This window comes from Nicotiana attenuata, unplaced genomic scaffold, assembly GCF_001879085.1.
Source record: "Nicotiana attenuata strain UT unplaced genomic scaffold, NIATTr2, whole genome shotgun sequence".
In the NCBI taxonomy this organism is placed as follows: domain Eukaryota; kingdom Viridiplantae; phylum Streptophyta; class Magnoliopsida; order Solanales; family Solanaceae; genus Nicotiana; species Nicotiana attenuata.
In genome coordinates this window covers 43,833-61,607 of record NW_017673505.1, presented here as the reverse complement: position 1 = coordinate 61,607, position 17,775 = coordinate 43,833, and the positions used below count along the sequence as shown (strand labels likewise).

The following is a 17,775-nucleotide window of genomic DNA, read 5'->3' as shown; positions in this document are numbered from 1 at the left end:
CAAGCTCAAAAGTTAAGGACACTTGGTCCTGAACTTACAGTTACAAGTTCAAAAGTTAAGGACATGTAGTGTCACGCCCCGAACCAGGGCCTGGACGTAACACGGCACTCGGTGCCTGACTACATATGACCGAGCGAACCAACTGGCTGGCTGAATTAACATGTGGTATCATAACATACTGAATGCGGAAGATAAACTAACACATGCTGATATACTGAAAATCTGGATGATATAAATCAAAGTGCGGAAATACAAATACAATTCTGAAATATATTTGTTGCCAACATAGTTTAATATGAAAAGCTTGCGACTCTATCTAGCTATTACTCTAGTCTATGAAGCATCTAATTTGTACTGAAAACACTGACTGTCTGAAAATACTAAGCACTGTAGTAATGATAATGCCCCGAAAGAACTGGGGATCACCAAATAGCTGGTACAAGAATCCTAGCGCTCTGAGTCATCAACCTGTAAATCATTATCTGCATCGTGAGATGCAGGCCCCAGGCAAAAAGGGACGTCAGTGCATTTGAATTGCACTGGTATGTAAAGCAACTGAAAGAAAGAATTGTAAATGCTGAAACTGAAACTAAGCTGATAAATGAGAATTGATAATTGATAACTGAAATGATAATTATTGAAACTGAAACTGAAATGATAACTGATAGTTGATAACTGAACTGATAATTATAACTGAACTGATAACTGATAACTAAACTGATAACTAATAATTGAACTGAACAAAGGAAGTAAGGATATGAATACTCCCTCTTCTGAAAGATGAACAACCTGCATATATATATATATATATATATATATATATATGTATGTATGTGTGTGTGTGTGTGCGCGCGCGCGTGCACAACTGCGGCCTCAGTCCCAAAATGCATAAAGCATAAACTGCGGCCTCAGGCCCAAAAATGCATAAAGCATAAACTACGGCCTCAGGCCCAAATACAGGTGTTCAACATTCAGGAACTGAGAATCAAACTGCAATACATGATAATGGAATACTAAATCACATTGAGTTACATGATACTGAAATACCGGATCACACTGAGTTACATAATACTGGAATACTGGATCACACTAAGCTACATAATACTGGAATACTGGATCACACTGAGTTACATAATACTGGAATACTGAATGGGACTAGACTGAGACATGTATTCTTGAACTGATTATCAACACTGAAACTTCAACTGTTTATGGCATACTGAGTAATCTATACTAAGACTCGGGGGCATCAAACACAAGTCTATATTGAATACGCACTGAGCTCACAACGTTCGGAATAAAAGTGGTGAACGAGTTATGAAGCTAGAGAATAGAAGTTCTGCAACTATTCAAGGAACTAGACTTAACTATATTTCCGAGGCAATTGAAACGTCGTAAAAGAAACGTAGTGTAGGGAGAATCATTAAAATTCCCAAACATAGAGAGTTAGCCTCACATACCTTAACTTCTTGCTCTTGAGCATAATACAACGTTCGCCAACCCTTTCAACTTTAATCTATATCAATACAAGTCAAAGGGATTCCATATTAGCAATAATACTCATGTTTTGGTTACTTAAGCATCCTATCAAACACTTGGTGAGAATAAAGTTTCATAGTCCTTATTAATAGTGTCTCTACACCCAATAACCCATTCTCCTGCTCCTAGATAAATTTTAAAGTCTCAAATGGTTATAATCAACATTATTCTTTATCACCCATAAGGTAATCAACACCCATAACCAATAATAACCAATCAACAACCCAAACCTATCACCTTTCATGTTTTTCTACCAAACCCATCAACTCATATCTCATGAAATAGAGTCTATGATCATTAATTCAATGATAGAATCAATTAAAGGGTGAAGATATTACCTTTTTGACGTTCAATCTTCTTGAATTCAAGTTCTAGGGTTTCTTCTCTCAACAATGTTGTCCCAATCGAATATCTAATGATATGGAGGGTTTACCCATGTTAATAAGATGTTGGAAAATTGAAATTAACTTAGAATCACCATTAGAACTTACCTTGGATGGTGGAGGCACCCTTAAGGAGTTAGGTTTTTGAGAGTTTTCCTTTCTAGAGCAAGTTTTTATGTTTTGGGGCTGTGGGGGACGAAATAAGGCTAAAAAAATGACTTCCCAAGTCGTCCACCGTGTCCCAGTAGGCGCGACCGCGGTAAATCGCTGGGACACTGCCTCACCACCGCGGTCGCGGTAAAAACGCGGCAGGAATGCGGTGGTTACACACCATTCTACAAAACGTGCATAACTTTTTGCACAGAGCTCCGTTTGGGCTGCACAATATATCGTTGGAAAGCTATCTCAATGGCCTACAACTTTCATGCTTTGAATTTTTCCAAATTCCTTATACATTTTCACTAAACCCTGCTGGAAGATAGACTTTCTGCAAACTTAGTCGATTTTGTCAAATCTTATGCACCTCACTTCCCATCTTGGTTTTGAAACAACTATTTTCACTCATAATCATCCCGATAGGACTTCATATGTCCAAAATATAACCTTACTAGTCCTTTAACTCATTCATACCTAATCTGAATGTGCGGGGTGTTACATGTAGTCCTGAAGTTAAATTCAAAGTTAAGGACATGTAGTCCTGAAGTGCAGAAGTTAAGTTCAAAAGTTAAGGATATGTAGTTCTAAAGTTCTAAACTTAGAGTTCCAAGTTCAAAAGTTAAGGACATGTAGTCCTAAAGTCCTGAACTTAGAGTTATAAGTTCAAAAGTTAAGGATATGTAGTTCTGAAGTTCTAAACTTAGAGTTCCAAGTTCAAAAGTTAAGGACATGTAGTCCTAAAGTCCTGAACTTAGAGTTACAAGTTCAAAAGTTAAGGACATGTAGTCCTCAAGTCCTGAAGTTAAGTTCAAAAGTTAAGGACATGAGCAGAAGGGTATTTTCATCTGGGCAATTAAAGTTTATTAAAGCAGTGGCTAAAGACTGAAGACATTTTAAACAGTGGCTTAAAAGTAAATACATGTGTTATTAGTATCTAACCGTGCACTTCCCCCGATGATATGCCATTCCATTTCCTATTTTCCTATTGTTTGTACTAGTAGTTTAACTCCTAGCTTGTTCTTTTAAAATGTGTCAAACATTGCTCGCCCAAAAACTAAATTATTCCATGTTTGCTTAGACACAACGACAATGAATTAAACACAGTTTGAGACAAACAAGCGATAAGATTACATTACACTACCTCTTTCTAAAATTTTACTGAAAAATTGGTTAAAAAATTCGCAAGCTTTAAATAATGTTTATTATTAAAAAAATATGCATCTACAAGTGGTTAATTAGGCGAGATGTTTGAGCTTTGCGAATTTCGTTTCTTTAATTTTATAATAAGTTATCCAGATCATGCATCTTCTTTTACTAGTTGAATCCGTAAGAATGCTAATTGCTATCGCATTTTTGGATAATTTTGAAAATAAATTAGATGAAAAAAATCACTTTAAGGTGTATTCTTTAATAGAGTGAGTGAAAATAATATTTTAGCTACTTTTTATAGAACTATAAAACAATTTCGGTGTAATTCCTTTTTTTTCTAGTGTATTGTCCCTTTTCTCAAAATGCCAATAACAGAGACTAGATTAAATGTACTTCTTTAAATATTTTCTTGACCAATTTTGGTCCTTTACTTTTATCGAAAGTAAGATATATTTTTTTTTTGGTCAAATATTTAAACAAACTCTGCATTTTATATTTAAAATTATTCAAGAAACACTGGAAAATTCCATTAAATTTCAAAATTTACACAAAAAGGCTTGATTATCACTAAGAATAACTAAAACAAGTACAACAGCAACAAAACCAGTAATTTTCCACAAGTGGGGTCTGGGAAGGGCAAGATGTACGCAACCTTATTCTATCCTGGAAGGGCAGAGAGGCTGTTTCTGATAGACCATCGGCTGAAGAATGGATGAAAAAGGTAATGGCAACAAGTAGGAATAACAATAAGATAAAAAAAAGACCAAAGCCAAGAAAGTAGTTAAACTAGGTAGTAATAGCAATCTATAAATAAAAGGATATCATACTAATACTAATGCTAGCGAACTAAGTAAGACAAAGAGAAACACTCGACTACATACTACCCTTCTACCATAATTTTTGATCTCCACACCCTAATATCTAGGGCCATATCTTCAGTCAGCTCCAACAGCGCCATGTCCCGCCTAATCACCTCTCCCCAAGACTTCTTAGGCCTACCTCTACCCCTCCTAATACCCACTAAGTTTAACCTCTTGCTTCTAACCGGGGCTTCTATGCTTCTTCTTTTAACATGCCCGAACTATCTCAACCTCGCCTCCCACTTCTTATCCTCCACAAAGGCTACTCCCACCTTATCCCGAATAACTTCTTTCCTAATCTTATCTAATCCGGTATGCCCACACATCCACCTTACACATCCTCATCTCAGTTACTTTTATCTTCTGGACATGAGAGTTCTTGACAGGCCAACACTCAACTCCATACAGCATAGTTGGTCTAACTACTACCTTGTAGAACTTACCTTTAAGTCTCAGCGACACATTCTTATCACAAAAGACACCGGAAGTGAGCCCCCACTTTATCCATCCTGCTCTGATACGGTGCGTGACATTCTCATCAATCTCCCCGTTACCTTGTATTATAGAACCAAGGTACTTGAAACTTTCTCTTATGGGGATGACATGTGTATCAAGCCTCACACATGTCTAATTCCTGGGTAACTTCGCTAAACTTGTACTCCAAGTACTCCATCTTGGTCCTGCTCAACTTGAAACCTTTTGGCTCAAGAGGCTGCCTCCAAACCCCTAGTTTGTCGTCAACACCATCTCGAGTTTCGTTAATCAGAACTATATTATCCGCAAATAACATACACCACATCACCTTTCCTTGAATGTGTCGTGTCAATGCGTCCATCGCCAAGGAAAACAAAAACGGGCTAAGGGTTGATCCCTGATGCAACGCCATCACAACCGAAAAGTGTTCTGAGTCTCATCGCGGCTGTCCTCACCCCTGTCGTAGCTCCATCATACATATCCTTAATGAATATAATATAGGGTACATGCACACCTTTATCTTCTAAACACCTCTACAAAACCTCTCTCGGGACTTTGCTGTATGTTTTCTCTGATTCAATAAGCACCATATGCAAGCCCTTCTTCATTGTCCTATACTGCTCTACCAATCTCCTCACCATATGAATGACTTCCATATTCGAACGTCCCAGCATGAAATCGAACTGGTTCTCGAAAAAGACACATTCTTCCTCACCCTCCCTTCCACCACCCTCTCCCAAACTTTCATCGTGCGACTTAGTGGCTTGATACCCCTATAGTTATTGCTATTTTGAATATCACCTTTGTTCTTGTATCACTGAATTATCATACTCCACCTCCATTATTCAGACATCCTATTCGTCCTAAAAATGACGTTGAACAACCTAGAGGATCATTCCAGGCCTACCTTACCAACTCTCTTCCAGAATTCTAGCGGGATCTCATCTGGCCCGATCACTCTACCCCTGCTCATCCTACACATAGCCCCCTCGACCTCTCTCACACCTATGCGCCTACAGTATCCAAAGTCCTGATGACTCCCCACGTACTCCAGATCACCCTACACAATATCCATATCCCCCCATTATTCAAGAGTTTATGGAAGTATGACTGCAACCTCCGCCTAATCTGAGCCTCATCCATCAACACTCTATCCTACTCGTCTTTTATGCACTTCACTCGATCCAGATCATGGGCCTTCCTTTCTCTCACTTTGGCCAGCTTGTATAGCTTACAGTGATCGCTAACTTTGCCTCGTTCTTAGCCTTCTTATACCACTCCAGTTGGCCCTCTTCTCCACCTCATCTAATGCTCTTTGCTAGATTTTTATATGTCTCTTTCTTGGCGTCCACTTTACTTAGGACCTCTTCATTCTACCATCAGTCCCCGTTGCAGCTACCAGAGAAACCCTTCGAAACCAGAGAAACCCTTCGAAACTCCTAGCAGCTCTCGCACAACTTTTCTAATACAATTCGCTGTCATAGTCCACACACAACTCGAGTCCCTACTATTCCTACAGGCCCATAGCCAGTAACTTCTCCCCAAAACTAGTAGAAACTACAATATCAAAACTTTATCTTCTAATATGAGTTCATACTAATTTTTTTTTGGTACAATTTTGTTAAATCCAATAATTAAAGTTCATCAAAATGTAAGACTAAAAAACTTATCATAAATTTAAGTATCAAGAAACCATATTAAACATATCCCCAAAGGTTTTGAACATCCTTCACCACTGAGCTGTGCTTCTAGGCCATGTCAAGGGGATTCATAACATAATATATAGAGGTAAAGAACATATTTTACCTTATATATACCGTGTAATTTTTCGGTCCGCCCCTAAATCCGCCCCTATGTCAATTGGATAGATGGAGGCTAAATAAGATGGTGGGTATTTTTATAAATAAATAATTTTTTAATATACCATGTAGATAAAAAATAATAACCTGTCTTCAAACAATATTTTGTCATTTTCTCTCGAGCTGGTTATACTTTCCCTTTTTCGTTTCATCAGAGCAACAGAGAGAGAGTGTGAAAATGGCGTCGTCGGCGAGACAATGGATAGAAGGAGACGAAACGGCGAAGCAGTTCCTAACAAGGGTTCTCTCGGAGCGGCCATTCTTACCACTACCTCCACCTCTTCATCGCATCCCTCTCCGCGCCGGCAACGTCGTCGAGATCGTCGGCCCTTCTCCTTCTTCCAAAACTCGCATCCTTATTCAGGCAAGTCACAGAATATAAACCCTAATTTTCCTTTTCATCTACGACATTTTACATACATAGTCCAGAATTTAAAGTAAGTAGTTCCGAGTGTGTACGATTTGTTATATAAGTTTATATTCTACTTCTTTGGCTCCTACATTTTATTGTCTACTCATAACAATCAATTAACTAGGTTTCAATACAAAACTAGTTGCGTCCTACTTGTTAAGTTTTTCTGACTGTTCTGGTATATTTCATTCCGCATTTGGACAGTATTTCAGATGAAACTAAAAAAGAAATGAATTTTTGAAGTTAAATTGAGAAAACGTTTATGGAAGTCTTCCCATCTGCTAAGCTTTGGTGGGCAAAATTAATTGTGCTGGTGGGAGTTAGCAACCTGTGCTTAGGGGCGGATGGAGCTTTGAAATAACTGGGTTCCTATGAACCCAATACTTCTATGAGTAACAATTCTTCAAAATTGCAATGAATAGTAGATATGAACCTATAATCTTTGAAATATAATGAGTTCAATGCTAAGAACCTTAAAGAGTGAACCCATAAAGCTTAATCTTGGATCCGTAGTAACTGGTAGAATAGTTTAGGTACACGAAAGCTGGACTAGACACCTACCTTATCACAAAAAGAAAAGTTTATGGGAATTGTTGGACATAAACTTAAATTGAAAAATAAAAGGTTTGTGAAGTTGAATATTTGTTAGTAGAAGTTGAAGATTCGAAAAGCTTCACTTGAAATGCACATTCTTACCGACCTTTCACTGGTTCACTTGAAGTTCCCCAAATGACACGACCAAACGAGTATTTGCTAATATTGGAATAATTCTTCATGGCCAGGGAAACAACTTATCTTGCAAATAAGGAGGTCTCTAAAACTCTCACACATGCCTACACGACGTCTTACACGTCCTTAACTTGCTTAAAAGGATTTCTAACAAATATCAAACCTAATGTAAGTGTGAAAAATAAAAGCATTAATACCATAGTCTTTGGATTATATGATTTTTCAATTTATAAGCTTAATGTTATTTTTTCGGTTCAATGCTAGGCTGCTATTAATTGTATTTTGCCTAAGGCATGGAAGGGCATCAATTATGGAGGCTTGGAGCGATTAGTAATGTTTGTTGACCTGGATTGTCGTTTTGATGTGTTAGGCCTTTCACAATCACTGAAGCAGCGGATCATTAAAGCAAATGGTAGATGTTTATTCTTGAGTTTATATTTTGTATTTTGGAATTTCCTCGTTGTTTAGACTTGGGGGGCTTTAATTTTATAGTTTAGTCAACTGCTGGAGATGTATGGTTACTTTTTTTGCTTATAGTTTCAAAACTTTTTTTTGTGTGTGTTTCTTTTGCGATTAATTGAAGTAGTTATTGATAGTATAGCAAGTTGGTATTGTCTTTACAGAATTATATAGTAAAACACACACATTAAGCCTCCCAAAATGTAGCCAATCATCTATACTTACAAAGTAAACCAACGCCTCAACTCTTGTAACAATGAACCTTCTTTATAAATTAAAAAACGAACTCCTGGCCACTTCAAAAGTTTTTATTAACACCCAGATACTGCTTCTTAGCAATTCAGTTGAATCAAACGAAAAGATTACATCGCCTTGAAGATTCAGAACATCTCTCATAATCCATCTTTGAAAGAATTGTAACCCTTGTACTACTTATTCTTCTAGTTCACTAATGACATGACCCTTGGTAGGAGGGTGTGGAGGACGAGAATTAGGGTAGTAGGTTAGTAAGTAGTCGAGCGTATTTCTTTTCAAGCACGTACTTCTTTTTCCATATATGTAGTACTAGTGTTATCCTCGTATTCCCTATTCTTAGGTCTCTTTTATTACCTTATGTTTCTTTTGCTTCGGTTATATTATTTTTTTTGGCTGTTGTTACTGCTTATCTTTTCGTAGTTCTTTGTCATAACTGCTGTGAATTTGCTTTCATTGAGCCGAAGGTCTACCAGAAACAACCTCTCTACCTTCACAAGGTAGAGGTAAGATATGTATACATGCTACTCTCCCTAGATCTCACTTGTGGGAATACACTGGGAATGTTGTTGTACTTAAACTGTAATATGCTTCTGTGTTGATTCTATCAACCGAATACTTGTTTTGGATTGGTGAGCCAATTGAGTGTTTATCAAAGTCGGTAACCATTCTGTTAGGTTGAGAGTTGACTTATGTTTGTCATGTCTGGATGAGTTAAAATGAGTTTTTAGAATGGGTGCGTGTTATGATCTTTTGGTGTTGCAATATTGGTGATTTGCTTTGTTACCTTTAGTAATCTACCGTGATATTGCATTTTTACACATAGGCATTTTGACAAATGGGGGAAATAACCCAAGTGTGTGACCTAGTGTGAATAAAGTGGGACGAGAACCATGTAGTCTCATGTTAAAATGCCAGCAAAGGCAAAAAGTACTAGGTGATTTATTCCCAACTGTCTAAGCTTTGGTGGGTAGAGTTATCTGGTACTTGTGTTGGTGTCGGATTTAGCAGGTACCCAGTGGAATAGTCGAGGTGCAGGTGCAAGTTGGACCGGACACCACCGACATAAAAAACAATAAAAAATAGGGGAGATAAATCAAGGTTGTATCTAAGCCCTCTAACACGAGTGACGAGAGGACTGAACTCATTGGTGCTGTGAGTTAATTCATTGTAATTGGATATTGGGTTTAAGAATTAGGTAATTTTTTGAACTATTGAAGAAGCATAACCCAATTCGGAAAATGCAGTATAGTTTCATGAACTAAGCTGCCACTCTTCTGTTTGCTTTTGGAGCATCTTCTAATTGTTTGCAGATTCCATTTCTTGAGTAACTTGTGTTGATTATAATTTCAAATGTTCGAGGTGTAGGGCTAGCTATTTAACTCTAAGTTCTACAGGTTAGTATTTCTTGAAAAAAAGAAAGTTAAAACATTCAGTAACTGCACAGAAAATTCGTAAGCAAGATAAAGTATATGTAGCACAGAATTAGTAGTGGCGCTTTGGTGAAATCCAATAAAAAAACAGAATTTTGAGTGGAGTTTTATAATGATGAGTTGTTAGTGTATGTGCAAGAAAGAAGGGAAGGACACTAAACATTTGCTCCTCATCTTTTGTCATGTTGTGGTCCTTGTGGAGCTATGTATTGTGGTGTATTCCATGTTTAGTATATCACAGTTACTCGGTACTCCCTTAAGAGTTGCTGATGCCCTTGAGACACGGAGGCTGAGCAGAATAAGGAAGGAAAGCAAGGAAGTCTGGAATTTGCACTGTTATGCATCTATTGGGTGATATTTAGAGAATGAAACTGGAGGATGTTTGAAGGAATTGACAGATCCATATGGAAGATCGACAGCTCTGTTTGCTGATTATACTTTTGGTGTAAATAAAAGATCCTTTTATGTGTAGATAGTTGATAGAAATTTTTAGTTTGACACTGATCACTTGTATCAATATAATTTGCATCTCCTTGGTGCACATTGGTGACATTTCATTAGACTTGTCAACGGGAAAAATAATAAAAATAAAGCATTTAGGTATCACTTAAAAATTCAAGAGTTGAGCGCTACCATTTGCTCCCTTGATAGTAGGGGTTGGCGTTTAACCAATAACCAGTATCCGTCTAAAGATTTTTCATAAGAGAAACTAGAAAGTAGGAATAGTAGTCCACGGGTGAGAAGCTTAGAAGTTCCAAATTCTGATAGGGTCTTCAGTGGAAAACTGCATGGGGCAATTCAACTGACTACCTCGAGGCTTAGTGGGGAAAGGTGCAAATGAGGCAGAATAGGGACTTACCGGAAAATTTTATTTTGTGTCTCATACAACTGACACTAGTTATACGAGGCATCTTTTTGTCTCACAGTTTTGTGGACCCAGATTTTTGTGGACTCAGAAGTGTAAGATTGGGGTCCACAAATTTGTGAGACAAAAAGGAGCCTCACACAACTAATGTAAGTTGTGCGGGACACACAATAAAACTTCTCGGACTTACCTCCTGCAGAAAATGCTTCCTGACAGTGCGGGTAGAGGGAGAGTGTTTTTACCATGTGCAACCTTCTCTAAACACTTCTGTGAAGAGGCTACTTTACCCCTCGATTCTATGTCCTGCAGGTCTCCAAAGGAGAAACTTTGCAGATGCTCCAAGGCTCGCTTCGCACGAAATGAAGAATACACACACAGAAATATTGATAAAAGGGTAGAAAAACTAGTAATTGTTTTTAGAATGAAAAAGAAAGTACTAGTTTTTGATTTGTTATTTCATTACTAGAAAGCTAGTAATAAAATATGTTGAAGGTCTCATACATTTGATGCAAGTAGTCTTTGATTTAATTTGTCTAATCAGGCCATGACGTAGTCCACAAGCTAAATAAAGTGGATGATTCTCTTGATGTGCACTCAGAATATGACCAAGAATTGTTCGCAGTCAGCATGAGAAGGTTCTTGTACATACGCTGTTATGATAGTTCTGAATTTCTTGCCACTCTTAAGGTGAGTTAGAATGAGTTCTAAGGTTTTAATTTCTGCTTTTTATTTTGTTACCTATTTCTCAAATAAAAAAAAATCTGCGTTATCTATTTTTGCTTCTAACTTTTCTTACCTTTCTTTATCTCTTTTTTAATAAGTCATCTTTCCTATCAATTTACCTGGAAGTTCTCTTAATATAGCTTTTTTTCCTTAGACCTTGCTAGTGCTTTGTTAAATTATTTTACGGCCAGCATTGTGGACAATTTACAATCTTCTTGAAGTTAGGGATGTAAATAAAGTGAGGCTCTATGATTGAAAGATATTGATATGGTTCTACGTTGACATTCTCTTGTTAAAATATACTGGTATACAATTTGGAAATTTGTGCCCCATTCCACTTATTGTCCAATTCTGAACTGTTTTTGTCTAAGAATGATAAATGTCCTTGTCTTAGATTTTACTGATAAAAGATGTCCTTATTCTAGACGAAGCTCACTTGATAAGGCCGGTCATGTCCTACACCGATCTCCAGGTGCTACGGTCCATAGGTGTGAAACCATGCTGAGTGAATGAAGTTGAGCTAAAACCATATGTGGAAGGAAGCTGTCTCAATAGACCTACAAGCTCTTGGAATCTATGCATACCTAGCGAACAATAGGACGCAAAGGAAAAAATTCTCTATAGGTGATACTATTGGATAAGATTATATTTTTATCATGTTAATAAGTTTACTTAGGTCCAATATCTGCGAGGAGGTCTCGTTAGAAATTTATATGCTAGTAGAAAATATAGAGAATTTCTAGTGATTGAGAAACTAAGTTTTTATGCTTTTGGGTTGTGACGGGTTTAGATAGTGCAATATGGATAATGATGAGTCATATAGTCGATCTTAACTTGCTTTGGGATTGGGGTGTAATTGTTGTTGTTGGTCGCACAATGCGACATTGTATCAGAGCATTCGTCCTTGTTGTTTTTCTCAATGTTAAGACTTGTTCTTACGTTATTCACATTTCAGATTTCCAATCTTTGTCTTGCAAAGAGGTGTTAGAGTGTCCAGATTGGTTAAGAATATGAAATGTAGTCTTTTTACGTGGTTTTGACAATCCTCACATCATAAGCTAATTTTGGAGCTGCGTTAGGTTCAAGGTCCTTTCTTTAAAACTCTTTAGGAGAGTTAGACAAAGGTCAACAGAGGTCTTGATTTCAAGTCTCACCGCCATCTACTATAAAAAAAGAATGTCGACGTGCTTGACTCATGAAAAAAAGAATCAGGCCCACATATGAGGAGGCATGTTGAAAATATAATTAAAGTAGATAAAAGTGTGTTCTCTTTAACATCTTCAACGTTTAGACGAGCTGATCACATGATTCAACACTTTCCTCTGTGAATATATGCTGTTAATTTATTCTATCATTCTGTAGATTTCTACAAAGCTTTCGTTTTGATTGGCTAAGTAAGTGAGATACTTTCTTTATCTTTGAATATAAAAAATATAATTCATACAAACATGTCGCTTACTCTTTCAATCTCGTTTCATTGCAGACGATGCATTTCCAACTTCAAAAGGAAAAAGAGGCACATGGTACTGGTGTTTATTTGCTTATGATTGACAGGTTTCTTCTTATGATCTCTTCTCTGTGATGTTAGCTCTGGTGTTTTAGTTTCATACAAATAATAAAGAGAAACACGTGACGTTTTAATGGTTGATTACTATAAACAAGATTATCATTTGCGGTAAGGGTCTTACATTGACCTCTGTAGCAAGTGGATTCCACCGACATGAAAAGCATTTGTATGAACATGTTGAGAAATTGATGAAGATGTGTTAAATCCCCGTGATAAGATGAAGAATACAGAACAGTTATAGCAAAGAAGGAAAGGTATCTAAACAATGATAACATCCAGAATTTGGCTTAAAAGGGTCAAGTTTATCCTTGTTTATGCATGAAACATTTGCAGATCAACTTAAAATATAAATTATTCTTAGGATAAGTTTATGGATACATAAATCAAACATCTCCTCGTAGTACATAATTCTCAACCTTTGAATACCAGTCATAAATCCTGACTTATCTTTGTTTTTAGGCATTTTGCCAATTTCTTCATGTGGCCATGTTAAAACAACCAATCCTATGGTATGCTGATAGAAACCTCTAGTAAGATAGTCTTCTCTAAAATGACATTTTGTTCATGTTTTATCAGGGGAACATCCAAGGACATTACCAATTTATCAAAAGGTGCCCTGTTATTGGAAAGTTGTAAATTTTTATAGTTCCTTGTCCGTTTCATTGGCAGTGCACCAGGGAGCGCGGGAGTGGGAAATATATTCTTTTCCTGTTTTCACTTGGGCTAGATTTTTTCTTGACTAGATTTGACATGTATGTTGCAAAGGACTGTACTAGCAACGAATGATCCATTTAGCTGTTCTCTGTTAATGCACCAGATCTGTGTTCAGACATTAGTACACTGTAAATTATCAATTTGGTGGTTATTGGTTAGATCATCAGATCTGTGTTCAGACATTCTCTGTGGTCCTTCTCCTTTTGTCTTCTTTAGGTCTTTTCCTTTTTTAGTACTCCTTAGTGGTTTAACAGAATTCTGTACCTTACTAAGATATGTTGCTTCTCTTGTATGACCAGTATTGGAGCTTTTTATTGGATGGATCGTGCTTCACCATCTATACCACCAGGGAGCATTAACAGGTTAGAGTCCACTATGATATCTTACATTTAAAAGAGGAAAAACTAATGAAAGAAGCAATCTGAAATGAACCCCGGAAAGAATGAGTAATGGAGAAGCCTGAAAGTTTATGTCTCCAAGTACCTCTCCTTAAGCACCTTGCTATGTAGCATTTTCGTGGTGTTATTTAGGGCTGCGGTTTCTGTTACCTATTTGTTTGTTAGAAAGTGACCATCAGCAGTCAAAACATAGAGGATAAGAAGTGCAAATGTGCAATTGTCTTGCTGACAATATTTGTATTCCGCGTCTGTTTGTGTTTATTAGCCTGTTTTACTATTTCATACTCTTGGATTCATCTAAAAAATGAACCTATTCTTGGTCATGCCAAAATGCTGGTTGTGTTATACTAAATTCACATGCACGATAAATAGTTCTTGCAAAACCTGCCTCAGCTCTTGGAGAGTGCTTAAAAGATTTAAAAGATAGTCTTTTCAGTTTGAGAATGGTGCTTCTTAAGAGCTCTTTTACTGCATGCGTTTTAGATGTATAACTCCATTCCTATTGTGAAGGTTACAGTTAAGTGTCTGTTCTTTTGTTTTTTTATAACTCTATCATGTTGAATAAATCCCAGTTCAATTGTCATTTCTTTTTCTTCTTTTCTCATGGAATTGGGGAGCCTCGCATGTTGTTAAATCAAGTGCATACTTCTAGCACTATATTAATGAATTACGAGTTCCTTCTGCTTGTTTTCATCTGTTCATGTTTCCCACCCAGCATTCTCTACGTTAACACTTAAGTTTGGTTCTTAGGAGAGAAAAGGAATGCAAGGAGACAGGAACGAGGAATGTATCTCTTTCATATATTTTCCTATCTTATAAAATAATGTGAAGTAAGGACAGAGAAACTCATAGTTGTACTTCTCACGTATGCATTATATGCAGTGTGATCCTTTTCTTCCTGAATAAGTTGCACCTTTCTTTTTCTCTTCTTATTCTTAAATTATAATTTATGAATTTCTTATCAATAGATAATTGTCTTATTACCAGGAAAAGTCTGTCCCTGCAAAGCGTGTCAGAGAGTGTTGTTCAAGAGATCCAGAGGATTCTTTTGGTGCATCCGATGCTTGTTCTAACTACGAAAGCAACAAGTTTACAGGATAAATATACAACACGTGAAGTTAGGTTGGTTTCATTACATTTCTTTTGGCCAAAGCAAATCTTGTATTGCATTTTAATAGAATCTGGGTATAAAAGAACTGATAATATGATAATTTATCCTGCCTAGGATAGGTGGAAAAAAACAGAAGCCCTATATGTACTGTCTGTCTGCCAATGTGCAATGGTTTTAATTTCATGTTCTGGGCTCATTGGTTTGGAGAGTTTGTGTTCTGATTTTTCAACTAAATAAGTAACATCATATGTATTGAGACTTCAGATGGTTGATCATCAATAGTGGCTTCTGACCTTGAAAGTACCAGTTTAGGACCAGTTTCTGTACCATATTTTGAATTTGATCAAGTGAACTGTAATTTGATTGATAATGGAAAGAGTCCTGCATACCATGTTTATTGAACTGTTCAGTTGCTCCAGATCTAATTGAAAGCTGATGGTTATTGTTGTCATAAGTTCATCTCTTGATGATTTAAAACTGCTGAATTGTACAAATATTTTTCTTTCTCACAATTATCATTCTCTATTTTGCAACTACTCAAACAGGAATATAGGACAGTTGTCTGTTGAGGGTACCTTGGACTCGAAGACCATCAGAAGTAGTGCTAGTGTTCAACTGTATCGGGAGTATATGCCTTCTGTGTGGCAGGTATTTGTAATGTGTCCTAAGTATCTAAGATGTGTGTGTTTGTGTGAATTAGATGATTGAAAGTGTGAAGACATCATGATTAAATATTTGGACTTTAAGCAGCTTATTAGCCTTAATAATCTTTTGTGGTTGTTGCAGTCCTTTGTTTCTCACAGAATACTTGTGCGTCCTTCAGGTATGGCTCAAAGTCATTTAGGCCAGTCATATTCTCTTGCTCTTTCCATAAAATTAAAAATTGTCTTTCTCATTATTCTTCAGATGATAGTAGCAAATATCAAAAGCAGCCCATCTATTTGTCGGAATGGCTGTTGCCATCCCTGAAGATATCAGACAAATTCACATTCAATGATGTATGTGCTATCTAAGATTTGAGTGTTTACAATGATGTGCTTTCTGTAATCAAGAATTCTCTCTCCAGCTTCACTAATGTGGTTACCTCAAAAATGTAGGATGGTGCATACATCATATCATGAAGACATGTTTTTGGACTGGCTTTTGACATACTGATTAGGTCAGGCAATTAATTGAAGCCCAAGATGAATTTCCTAATGTCACCAGTTCATCTGCCAGTGGTATCAACTGTAAGTTAAATTTGGTTCATTTATATCTGCACTTGACCCCCCCACACCCCCCACCCACAAATACTTTGTTTAGTTGTAGACATACTTGATCCCTGTTGCTCATCGTGGCATACTTTAATTGTTGCTACTGTACCCTGGAAAAGAGTTACTATGGAGTAACATAAACCAGAAGGTTACATTGCTGAAGAAATGCTGAAAGAGAATGTTTAATTAGTCTAAAGAACCACTTGATTTTAATTAGATTATAGTTGTAGAAATTTGACCACTAATTTTAGTTCATCAGCTCTTTCATAGCTGAATAAATTTGTATGTACAGCTTCTTCCTCGGACCATCATTGGTTGTTTGCTTGGGCAAAAGTTGATTAATAACCATGGATGACCCTAAGTTAGCTAAAGGTTGAAGAGTTTTTCTGCCTATGAAGATTTTGGATAGATAAAATTCCTGGCAGAAGAAATTGCGAGTGTCCTCAATATGGTAGGCATCTCATTATTAGATTTTGACATGTTCATTATTGTGTATCGTGTCGAGTGATGTAAAAGGTGATTTATAGGACTCAAGGTTTTGCAGGTTCTGGCGACTGAGAGACGATGATGTCCATCTTCTTTAACATCAAGCCAATATGAATGACAACCAAAGCAAGAAAGAAAAGGAGAAGAGCAGATGTCAAAAGTTTTCCAGTATTTGTGGATTTTTCACATATACTCTGAGATTAACACAAATGAGGTGAACAGTGAAGCAGATAAAACTTCTAAGTACAAGCAGGCAAGCAGCACAATTGGTAATTTCAGTAGCAGATGAGCTGAAATTGGCGATAAAAGTTGGCTGCATTTTTTTTTCTTCAGTTGGCGATCGTTTGTGTTGCTGCTGTGATAATTGCTGGGATGATAGCTAGGAATAAGAAGTAAACCTCGTTTGGAGTTCGTAGAATATATATTGTGTTTAGATAAATTAATGACATGACTTTTGCACAAGAGCTGTTGGAAACCTTGTTCTGGAGTTCTATTTTCTTTCGTTTGGGAGGTCTTAGAATGTATGTTATGTTCGAAAATAATTTGAATGACTTCCAGAAGAGCTGTTGAGCATGGAAATGGCATTTGGAAGTAAAGAGGTCTGTATTTAAGCATCTTTTATTAGTTCCCAGAACATTTTACAAGTTCATCATTAATTTTAGGAAATTTACAATAGCAACAGTAGGGGTGTTCATAAAAACCCGAAAAACCGAACCAAATCGAAAACCAAACCAAACCGATCAGAAAAATCGATACTTTTTGGTTTGGTTTGGTTTTGGTTTTGAATTTTAAAACCGATCAAATTTGGTTTGGTTTGGTTTAATCAGAAAAAAAACCGAACCAAACCGACTATAGGAGTAGCTATTTCAAATTTATTATTACACCTATATATATGTATATTGTTATACAAAGTTTCAAAAAATTTATGGTAAATGTTAATAGTTTGCACTTTT

The 17,775-nt window shown here is 36.7% G+C and overlaps 1 protein-coding gene across 4 annotated transcripts; it reads left to right on the top strand.

Moving 5' to 3' along the window:
* The first annotated feature begins 6,525 nt into the window (after positions 1-6,525).
* On the top strand, positions 6,526-17,471 carry LOC109216569 (DNA repair protein XRCC2 homolog). Of its 4 annotated transcripts, none has more exons than XM_019380732.1 (12): positions 6,526-6,784; positions 7,826-7,973; positions 11,112-11,257; positions 12,777-12,847; positions 13,874-13,936; positions 14,960-15,094; positions 15,629-15,731; positions 15,870-15,906; positions 15,990-16,081; positions 16,181-16,312; positions 16,629-16,787; positions 16,881-17,471. In XM_019380732.1, exons 1-10 carry the CDS (start codon positions 6,599-6,601, stop codon positions 16,202-16,204), a joined length of 1,005 nt encoding a protein of 334 aa, XP_019236277.1. In that variant the 5' UTR covers positions 6,526-6,598; the 3' UTR covers positions 16,205-16,312; positions 16,629-16,787; positions 16,881-17,471. The 4 variants fall into 4 exon arrangements, with proteins under 4 accessions (XP_019236277.1, XP_019236278.1, XP_019236279.1 ...); XM_019380733.1 differs by having other exon boundaries at positions 16,872-17,471; XM_019380734.1 differs by having other exon boundaries at positions 6,539-6,784; positions 11,169-11,257.
* The last annotated feature ends 304 nt before the right edge of the window (positions 17,472-17,775 follow it).

What these genes read in the sequence shown, in the direction of transcription:
- LOC109216569 (XM_019380732.1), top strand. Translation starts at nt 6,599, where the DNA reads ATGGCGTCGTCGGCGAGACAATGGATAGAAGGAGACGAAACGGCGAAG. An exon ending in AATTTCTTGCCACTCTTAAG is followed by an intron (nt 11,258 to 12,776) that starts GTGAGTTAGAAT and finishes GTTTCATTGCAG; the next exon opens with ACGATGCATTTCCAACTTCA. An exon ending in CCACCAGGGAGCATTAACAG is followed by an intron (nt 13,937 to 14,959) that starts GTTAGAGTCCAC and finishes TCTTATTACCAG; the next exon opens with GAAAAGTCTGTCCCTGCAAA.